General features: G+C 32.0%; 1 protein-coding gene across 1 annotated transcript; it reads right to left on the bottom strand.

The window, feature by feature from the left end:
- Positions 1 to 395: 395 nt before the first annotated feature.
- Positions 396 to 10,561, bottom strand: LOC143044394 (patched domain-containing protein 3-like). The gene is made up of 4 exons (XM_076216385.1): positions 10,340 to 10,561; positions 7,395 to 8,169; positions 2,831 to 3,031; positions 396 to 2,343 (listed from the first exon to the last, which is right to left on the bottom strand). Exons 1-4 carry the CDS (start codon positions 10,556 to 10,558, stop codon positions 884 to 886), a joined length of 2,655 nt encoding a protein of 884 aa, XP_076072500.1. The 5' UTR covers positions 10,559 to 10,561; the 3' UTR covers positions 396 to 883.
- Between the last annotated feature and the right edge of the window lie 1,060 nt (positions 10,562 to 11,621).

Below are 11,621 nucleotides of genomic sequence, written 5' to 3'. Positions count from 1 at the left end.
GTTATATATTTCATTATATTGACATTTAACAAATTTATATGTTTTGTATCGCGTCAACCTGTGACCCTTTTAAATGTTAAGAATAATCTGGTTATCTATACATATAAGAAGATATTTTTTCTTTTGGTATTTATGTGTAATTTTGCTATTTTGAACTCGATATTGTCTCCGAACAAAAAAATCTTGTGATGAATTGTATTCTAAAAGTCATACCTACTGGATGATAAACCAGGAAGTCATGAGCATTAACATTATAACGTATATCGTTACTAAACGCGAAGTTAAATGTTTGTTGTTTATTCTGATTTAAAGGTATTATTAACCAGCTATTCTTAGCTCCTCTAAACAATATATTCAATGTTGAATAGAGGCATAATGTAGTTGCTCATTTCTTTTTTAAATTTCAGAAAAAATCTACTATATATCTAGTTATCAATAAATCTACTGCTTTAAAACAATGAACCGGTCCACTATTTTTGAGACTTAAGTGAATAATATCATGAATTTACAAGACATTACATTAAAAAACAAATGCTTCTCTTAAGCAGGTAAAAAAAAAACAGTCTATCAGTAATTTTAAAAGAAAAAATTGCGACTATTTTGCATACTGCAAAATACATTTCCATGATACGTTTACCTATAAAATTGTTCTAATTTGTAGCAAAAAATAACCGGATGATAACAAGGGGCAAAAAACAAAAAACAAAAAAAAAATCGATAGAAACTGACAACCCGATTTCTAAAGAACGACGGATGACGACTAAAAGGTAAACAGTTTCATATTAACACTACATAGAAAACTATTATATTCTTCATTTTTGTAAGCACAGCAAATTGTATAAGCATTAAATGGTAATTGTTCTTGAAATAAGTATAACTTTCGTTAAGAAGCCTTATTTAAACTTCGTAGACTTGCGGTTGATAGCCGTGGTATAGTATTCTGTTTATAATTCATAAGTTCGTTTTGTTTTTCTTCGTCTGTCTCTGAATATTTCATTTTGTCGTTGACTGGTTCTGTTTCTGGTGTTCCGTAAATAGGGCCTATCCAAGAGAGCAATACTGGAAGAAGAAAAATGGCATGCATAGCACCCACAACCACAACGATGAACATCACTTTAAAAAAGGAAAAGAAAATGTATGATTTTGAAAAAGCCAGCACAACTATACCAATAACAGAAGAAAGTGCCCCATTTAATATAGGACCTCCCGCTAAGTCCAGTGCTGTACTTACTCTTGCATCTCTATTTTCCCCTGGGACATGCGCATACGCATGACAAATATGGGCACTGAAATCAACAGAAAATCCTACACACATGACAATATGGATCATCGTCACAGAACTTAAAGTGAGACCCCAAATTTGCATTAAGCCAATAACCCCTACCATGATCATTGAAACAGAAACAGTTACCAAAAGTATAAGGACAGGCAAAGGCATAAATATAGCGGTGACCAAAAACACAACAGATACAGCTATTGCAAGAGTTTGTATTGTTTGTGGAACAATTTGTACATATTGCTCAAAGAAAACAAAAGGGGGTGAAAACACAAAGACTGGCAACACGGAAGACTTTGCAATATCTCTCATACGGACCATTAAGGAAGCTTGCTCGCTTGATGTTTTAAGATTTGTGCTGAGAACATGAAACCGTGATGCAACAATTGAATTACCACTAATCGTTACATCGTTTACGAATATGTTGCCATGAAGCGCTAAAAAAGATTTCAAGCCGATAGTAAAGTTTGATTTCGTGCTAATATCATATTCATGGGAGTTTATATATGAATTTAACCAAGAAAGCTGAAAAGTTGATCCAATATCTTTATCGCCTTTAGCCTTCTTTAATAACGATTCGATTTTTAAAACATTTGATTCCTGTCTATAATCAATCTCAGAACTAATATAAAAAGAAACAAAAAAGCTTTGGCTGAAATAGTTGAGGTTCGTATCATAAAATTTATAATGATAAGAGTCACTGGAGACTAAATTCCTGAGATCAAGATCCTCACGAAAATTTCTTGCACCCCATGCTGAGACACCCAAATACCCTATAAATAATATAATGATAACAATCCTTGTAGGACCGCTTAGCACAGCTTTCTTTAATAGAATTTTTGGATATTTTTCTATAGGCCCTTCAACTTCCTCTCTCTTTTGTCGTGCTGCACCTCCACAAAATAAGACAAACATTTTAGATTTGCCTTCTGCCTTGAGTACTTCATGAGATTTTGTTTTGCAGCATGTAAACCAATGTAACTGTTTTGTTACGCGACTCTCATTGATTGCCATGACACCGGTGTAAAATGTAAGATAGTTTATATAACAAAACAGAACTGCACATCCTGCAAACAGACACATAAAATCAATTAGACTAAAGCGACATTTTTTTTATATAATTAGTACTAATAGATGAAATTTAGCAAAATACACCTTTTAACAAAGTTTCTTTTATCCTTTTTGTGTAATCTATATTCTGTGCAGTTATCGTTTAAACAAATCAAAATACATATAGATATAAAAGGATGTGGTATTCGTGCCAATGAGACAACTCTTCATCCAAGTCACAATTTGTTAAAGTAACCATTATAGGTCAAAATACGGTCTAAAACACTGAGATTTGGCTCACATCAAAAAGAAAGCTACAAAGAGCCCTCGAAATGACTAATATAAAACTATTCAAACGGGAAAACCAGGGACCATTTGTAATTTTATTATTGAAAATATTACCCAGTTCTTTATACAAAACCACATCGTTTTATTGTCTATTGTTATACATTGAAAATAAGTAGAATTTTACATAAACTTGTCCTAATTTTTGTTAATATCTACCTGTGTACCATGAAAAGTTTCGAACACTAGGAAACACTGATGCAGCTCCCGCACAGAACGCTACAATGTCTGTTATTGATGTTATAGTGATAGCAATTCCACTTGTCCGTATTGTCTTACCAATACGAGTTTCTACGTCTTGGGCACTATTTGTATCTGCCAAACCAGACAGGAGAATGAACATATTGTCCACGCCAATACCTGTAAAAAGAAAATACAGTTCGAACTTAATCGTGGTTTTATAGAATGATTAAGAATATGATAGGAGGAAGATACAAAGGGGGATGATAAATAAAGGCAACAGTAGTATACCGCTATTCAAAATTCATAAATCGATTAGGAAAAAAATATACAAATCCGGTTTACAAATTATTTTAATTACATGCATTCTATTATAACTATCAACAAACGTGAAATATACCAAGGAAAATAGAACGAACCCTTTTTATAGCTGCGAACTCTGATGTTTTACTTTTTATCATTCTGGTGATTTAAATAAAGTGGAGTTCTACTTTTTAGCGGACAGTATGCATTCATTTCAATATTGTATCAATTTTTAAAGGTTGGATAATGTCCGCAAGTTTTTAGGATTTTGATAAAAGTACACTATGTATCTACTGATACGAACTACACATTCCCGTAATAGGAATTTTGCAAATTAAATATAAATTCTGCATACTTCTAAATATATTAGGAAAATACGATATGAATCTCTTTCATACTGCAAAAGTATAACACAGTTGATGTCTGCTGCTTATAAACAACATGTACGAGTATATCGTATTCTAGGATTGAGGACAACTTGACGGAATATAAACGCAAACTAAAATATTTGTTTAAGGATTGGTCGTATCATACATTGTATATTAATCAGGACGCTTATGTTTTCGTACCACATCTTTGTTATTGTCTTAACGTGACACATGCTACTGAATAAAGCTATGAAACCATGTGACGTATAATCCTTAAAAATCAAGTGATTGTCAAACAAGTGTTTTCATAAAATTTCACAGTCATTTTTTTTACCTTGATCTACGATGACAATAGACAGTCGGCATTTCTGTGTTAACAAACTTTTGTTCTCTTTTTGCTCAGTTGTTCTTTTACTCTTATGAAGCTGGCATCATAAAGAGATTTTCTAGGAATCTTAAATCAAGGGTTCTCAGTCTTTGGTGTTCTTCCATTCATTTGTACTGTATTCTCGTCACGCCATGGTGTCATTTAAGCGGTAAATTTAACATTGCCATAAAGCCCAACATTTGGATAGCCATAAAAAAGGTTAAAACCACCATTTGTTTTCTTAAAATGGCCTGTACCAAATCAGGAATGTGGCAGTTGTTATCTAACATTTCGTTTCTATGTATGTTGCATTGTCGTTTATTTTTTGTTGAACTTCAGCGTTCTGTGGTGTCGTTGTTTTCCTCTTATAGTTGATGTGTTTCTCTAGGTTTTTGTTTGTAACCCGAATTTGCTTTCAATCGATTTATGGCTTTTGAACAGCGGTATAGTACTGTTGCTTTTATTTAACACAATTTTTAAATCTTACCATTGAATAATTTGTACTCTGCTAAAGTTATTGATCGTGTTTGTCTATTAGACTTCAAATGAATTGTAATACGGACAACGCAAGGTTCGCTTCATACATTAAAATACATATAGAAGTCATAGTTGAGATGAAAAAAATGACAGAAATTTCATGATGTGGCTATTCTAAAGAAATATATGAACCAAAGATGACCCTGGATTCGAGTTATTGTTCGTAGGTTCAACTGCCATCGCTTTAATCGTTTATGGGATAAGTTGTTTTATTCAATTCATTATCAGAACGCTTTCGCGTTGTAGCTTAAAAAAAGGGACGAAAGATACCAGAGGGACAGTCAAACTTATAAATCGAAAATAAACTGACAACGCCATGGCTAAAAATAAAAAGGACAAACAGAAAAACAATAGTACACATGACACAACATAGAAAACTAAAGAATAAACAACACGAAACCCACCAAAAACTATGGGTGATCTCAGGTGCTCCGGAAGGGTAAGCAGATCCTGCTTCCACATGTGGCATCCATCGTGTTGCTTATGAGATAACAAATCTGGTAAATAGTCCAATTCGGGAGGTCACATTTATGAAAGGGCAGGAGATTATTGTTACGACGTAAGGAACATTTCCGATATCATTTGTGAAACGGTTATTCCATAACGGTCAACCAACTCGTAATGGCGTCCGTAAAATTTACGAAGAGATGATTTCAAAATCACCATTTGGAACTCTTGATTTAATAGCTTCCTTGTGAGCAACAACCCTCTATCAAGAAAATCATGATAGAAAATGCAAGCACGGGAATATCGTATCAATTTGGAGACATATACCTCGTATGCAGGTGCTGCTGGAATGTTGCTACAGTAAAACCTGTATAAACCGGCCGGCTACGGGACCATGAAAAAGGGCCGGTTTGGACAGTGAGCCGGTTTATTCAGGTTTCTGTTTTGACCGGAAGTTAATGACTTGTGACGTCCGACATTTTGCATGAAAAAATTCTCTCTGATTGTAAATTATATCTGATAAATTAAAATACTGTCACTTCGTTTTTCATTGTTTGCATTTGCATCATAATGCTCGCGTTGTTTGGATTGTAAGACGAGAGTTTCGATTTACTCCCATGATCAATAATTTGAAATGTTGGAATGGCCTATTAAAAAGCCAGAATATTATCAAACGTAATGTCATCACTTTCGAAACGTTGTCGTACAGTGTACAATATCCATTGATTGTTGTCATCCGGGTGTTTTTCATTATCAAGGTCATTTGTTTAGGGGTTCACAACAAGGAACCAAGGATTTCGAAATTACGATGTGAACTTTTTACTTCGCGATTTTAATTTGTTTATCCAAGTTAAAACGTAAGTTCAATCCGAGATATATATTCGGTGTGTCTTTTCGTTTAATTGACACGTTTATAATGTTTTAATAAATAATACAGCTCACTACTGTTGTAGGTTCACAGTTTGACACCTGACTAATTGATTATCACGAAAAGTTATATTGTATAAACAAATATGTTTTAATTGCATATCGATCATTGAAATTAATTAGACAAACCGGTTTTGACAGGTAATAATTAATGTAATTAAGAGTATTGGGACTTCATAATAAGACCGGAATTCGGAATACATAGGGTCCGGTTTACAAAGGGTATTTTAACAAAGACTTTGAATGGAAAAATGTGGGACTTTCATTTCCGGCCGGAATGGACAGGAAACCGGTTTATTCAGGGTCCGGTTTAATAAGGTCTGACTGAAGTTCACAAGTGGAAAGCTGAAATCATCTCTTTTGTCGTAAAGTTTTGTTTTCAATCGACCATCATTGTCAATTTCTAGATGTAAGTCAAGATATGAGGCCGACTTAACTAAATCTGTTGTATCCTTTATCTCTAGTTCAATGGGATAGATGCCTTCGACATAGTCACCAAATTTTGAATTATTTAGTGACAGAACATCATCTTTATAGCGGAAAGTTGAGTTAAATGATATTGTATTGCTAACTTCTTATCTTTCTTCCTAAGAAGTTCCTGTATGAAGTCAGCCTCATAATAATAAAGAAACAAGTCGGCAAGAATAGGGCACAATCCGTTCCCATTGGAATGCCGATAGTCCGTTGAAAAACACGTCCTCCTTAAAATAGTTTTCAAAAGATATCGCATAGATTCAATAGTATATCTTTAAATATTAGCATATGTATATTATATAGTTTGCAGGAAATCCTCTAAGAATAGTTTGTAGATATTTCGTATCTTATAATACATTTGATAAGATTTTGACTGAAATTAAGAGGATATTTTATAAAGAATTTATCATATACTGAACATTGAATAAAAACAGACTTGACGCTCTTATAATCATTGTGTTTCACCTGCTATGAGTTCAGCTAGCCATAAAACTAGATCCAATCCGCCATTTTCTGCATCAGAAATTGCCTGTATCAAGTTAAGAATATGCCAGTTGTTATATTTGCGTTTGATGCGTTTGAACTTTTGATTTTGCCATTTGTTTAGGCGCTCTTCGTTTTGAATTTTCCTTGGAGTTTGTTATTTTGTTATTCTACTTTTTAGAGATTAACAATTTACGTTAATTGTAACGCAATGACAAGATATCTATGGCACACATTTAGAAATGTACTAATCATTAAAAAAAAAACACGTTCACCGCTATTTCGATTTTTAGTAGCACTCATATTCATCAAACGATTTTAAATGAAATGATGTGGTAGTAGCGTACACAATATTTGGAAATCTTAACCGTGAATACGCAACTTTCAACGAAACGTAGCTTGTTATTATAAGCTTCCAACGAATTAAAATGATTAACCCAATTGGGTATTTCAGTGCATACTGTAATGTTGCAGTTTTTTTTGGAATATTCCATCTAAACTGTGATAATATATTTTTGAGATATATTGACAATATACTGTTAGCTTTTAAGTGTCATCCATAATACTACAAATTATTGAATGCAGTTTTCTAATCAATTTAACAAATACGTTTAACTCTGATCTTTGCAATACATACCTAGAATCAAAAATGGCATTATTCCAACGATGTCTACAAAGGTTATACCACAAGCGCTTACAAGGCCAAATGATGCTAAAATCGCCAGACACGTAGATAAAATACCAGCTAAACCAAGAAAATACCGATTATCAACGCAGTTCATCCCCATTAAAGCTAGACATGCGAATACGATCATCAGTGTAAAAGTCACCGAGAATACAGAAATGTCCCCAGTTACATTTTTGCTTAACTCAACGCTTAAACTATCTGAATAAGAATATTTGACAGTAATATCAGTATTCTCAAATAATGCCATTCTTTCGACAAATCTTTTCTCCCATTGCCTTGATAAATCAAATGATTCTGATTGAAGATTAAACCGTAACTTAAGAGCAGTTGCTTGTATAATTAAACCATTGGGAGCATTAACGTTTCCAATAAATCGATCTAAAACAATAGTTTGTTGCGCTGATAAATTATAGATGGGATATGTAATGTTATTGCTATTCATATCTAAAATAAATTTGTTATCTAACAAAAAGCTACCATCAACCACACAGTCACCATGTGATCGTGCGCACAAATCTGCAAAAGTGTAAATGTTTCCTGAAGAATCGACGATTGACGTGTTCTGAATATAAGCAGTAAGCTCTTTTATGTGCCTCCAATTTGATATGTTGAGTATGTTGTCTCCATTTTTTAGTTCTATGATGACTTCTCCAAACTGGCCGAGATCTGGTAAACTTTGCACATAGAAATTGACAGTTGTGTTGATCTTAAACAAAGTTTCAACCTGAAAGCATAATAATGTAATTGTTAAGTATTGTCATATTAACCAATTATGTTTCTTCAGGTTGCTCGCCTAATTTGTTTCAATACATCGACACTATGAACAACCGTTATACAAGTTGGACGTTGAGATAACTATTAAACCGATTTAACCCACAATTTTCTTCGAAATATGCCAATACCAAATCAGGAATATAACAGTTGGGATTTACTTGTTCTATCGATTGATAACGGGTTTTTTTGGCAGTTTTTGTGGCCTTAATCTTTTTTTTAATTGTCTTTGAGTACAGTATGTTTGTTATACTTTTCTTATTAACATTAACATTAACAAATGTGTCTTTTGACATATTAATTTGTTATAATATCTAATCGTAAATGCATTTAAAAAAGAAACAATGCATCCTCACCGAATCAAAACATTTAAAATAGATTTGACATCTTATGCAAACCAATCGACTTTGTGACATTCACAGACCTTTATAGCCCTTGAGTATGTTAATGATAATCGTTAGTAATGTTGGATTAAATAATTTAGCATTTATTAATTTTGAAAAATAGATTTTTGAAGAATAGATTTAAGGATTATAGACTTTCAATGCTTATAAAAGTATGACGCTAAACTATGTACCTTTTTGCAGATGTCAATGCAAAAAGAGACAAAAATGTTGAATGATTATTTTCATTTATAAAAAAAATTGCAACGTAGACAACATATTGTCTGGTGAGAAACTACTGACATCACACATCACAAACATACAGTAGTGTTTTGATATAAAACCTTTCAGATCTTCATCTTTGGAGATTACACAGTTTGTCAACGATTATTATTTATCAATAATGAAAAGGCACATTAGTTTAATACCAGTGTTTTTTTTAAAGTTTATTGTTCATAAATAAATTTGCAAAATATTGGACCATTATGACAATGTTTTGTCAAGTGTTTCAGCATAAAAGAAAAAAGCTGCATCTATCAATTTCAATTCTGAATAGATAATTTAGAAGTTTCTTTCTTTTCGGTCTGTACTAAGATTGATTATTTCAAAGTTTGAAATAAAGTCAAGTTTTTGATATATATACATATAAAGGTTAAAGTCAAAGACCACACATACATACACATACAATGACTTTTAGCTTTATCAATTTTGATATTTTGCAAATAAGTTTCAAAAGCACAAATTTCAGTTTGTCAACAGTTTTAATATTATTAACAGAAAAATGCAGTTTCTGGTAATATTTTACTGAGTCAATGCATAAACACAATCATTTCCAAAGAATATATGACAATTATTATTGATTAGGGTAGTAGTATGACTTCTTTAATTTGTAATATCTCAACTGATCATTTCGGTCATTAAACCACGTTAGTTGGTCTGCGGGTTCAACGAACATAATATGCCATAAATTGTCGACCGACAAAAGGTTGATGCCGAGTTTGATTGCAGTTGGTAAGGAAGTTTTCATAAGAGAACATCAAAAACATCGTTGTAAGAACGTCGGATGATGAACAACAAACTCTTTGTGAGTGAGAAAAAAATATTGATGAAACACTACACGTTTGGCATAATTTTGGTGTTTGAATTTGTTAAAACAAGCAATCCAAGATAATATTTGTTATCGATATTTTGTGCATTTTTTCCTTCGATCTTGTTTTGTGATAATTTTTCATATCATGCTACTCGCTTGAGATGGAAAATTGTCGCTAGAAAATAAGGCGGCACGTGGCGTTGCTTAAGAAAATTGACATGAAATTGACAACCTCGTCATAGGTAAAATAACGATAAACAGTTGTCTCACCTCAACTCGATTGCTTTTCCCGCTAACGCCGTACCGGCTCAAGTGAGAAAATCAATCTCGTTGAGATGCTCAACGATAATCTATGATTATTAGTATAAGAGCAACATATATTATATATTTCATAGTTGTTTTCTTAGGATCTATAATTAGATTATTTCAATTAGGATTCTTACCCATGCTTGACTTAAAAAATATAAGTTGAGGAATATACAAATCTTAAATAATCGGTGGTTTTATTCAATGTCAATAATTATTTAATTTTTGCACGTTTCTAAAATGTAAACCAATGAAGTAAACATTTTTTATTGCGTTGATTTTTCAGTTAACATTACAATGAGTTTATTGAAAAGTATGCATATGACTTTTCCGTCAAAACTTACATTTTTTTGGTCCTTACTTGCGGTACTTCCTATTGGAACATACTGATGGATCCCAGATTCTGGATCAATTTTTAAAAGGCCAACACCAAGAGCAGCATTGATAATCCCTATAAAAACTACAGTCTTCCAGGGATGTCGTGCGATAAATCTCCCATATTTTTCAAACACACCTCCGATAACTCTCTCAACCTTCTGGTGGAGATAGTAAAAGCAAAGCATCTAAAACATAAACGACAAGATAATTGGCAAATCAGTGTATTCAAATAAATGCAAATGAAAAGGGAATGAAAAAACATTTAAAACCAAAATTGATTTGAATATCTTTTTAAAGAAAAAATCAGAAGTCTAAAGTAAAGAGATAAATTTTAAAATGAAGGCATCAATTGATTAATTGTTTTTAACATAATCAAGATATTTGCATTTTAATAAAAAAAATCTTAAAAAACAAAAATTTAAATAAAACGTTGTAAAATTTCAAATGTAAATCTGAAATTAAGGATGTTTTTTTCGGAGGTTTTAGTCTTGTTGAAATCTCGTTCGGAAATTATTTCATAACATGTGATACAAGTGGATAATAGCAATGAATATGAAAAATATCATAGTCAAACTAATCTATGTAAAAGAAACTGTGTACTTACAAGTTGTCAGTTTTGAGTAATATTTTTTTTCAAATTTATTAACGAATCTAGTAAGTGTCATGAGCAAAAATATTCAGAGAATAGGCGAGGATACAAGGAAATGATTTAAACAAAGATATGTATATCCCATATCAATTTTTTTTTTAATTCTTAGATATGGAATCTTTCAGTCAATTATAACAAAGAAGTTGATTTAATATGCTTTTGGTTTTCAAATGTCTACTCTATGGTAGGGTTATTGTCTTTTTGACACATTCCCCATTTCCATTCTCAATTTTAAAAATCCCAAAATTTTCAAATAGTCAGCGTGGTCAATTTGACAGAAAAAGCAACATAATTTAATGAAACTTTCTATTAACAAATCCAACATCTAGTGTTTTTTTAAGTTTAATTTATATAGATTTGTCCACTTCATCTTAAGTGAAAGTATGAAACAAAACGTTTATTTGTGATTTTTTTTTTAATAAATAGCCCAAAATGGATAAAACCTGATACAAAAATAGAAGTGCACCGTTATTTAAAAATATGCTGCAAGCACTAAAATTGCATACGAATATTTAATGGATTGAAAGCATTTTTTTCAGGACGAACGAAAAGACAAATAAATGTTTCAAGAAAAGTTAAGGTTTTTGTTGAAAAATATG

Source organism: Mytilus galloprovincialis, chromosome 9, assembly GCF_965363235.1.
Source record: "Mytilus galloprovincialis chromosome 9, xbMytGall1.hap1.1, whole genome shotgun sequence".
NCBI lineage: Eukaryota > Metazoa > Mollusca > Bivalvia > Mytilida > Mytilidae > Mytilus > Mytilus galloprovincialis.
The sequence above is the reverse complement of the archived record's forward strand: the minus strand, read 5'-3'. Positions and strand labels throughout refer to the sequence as shown.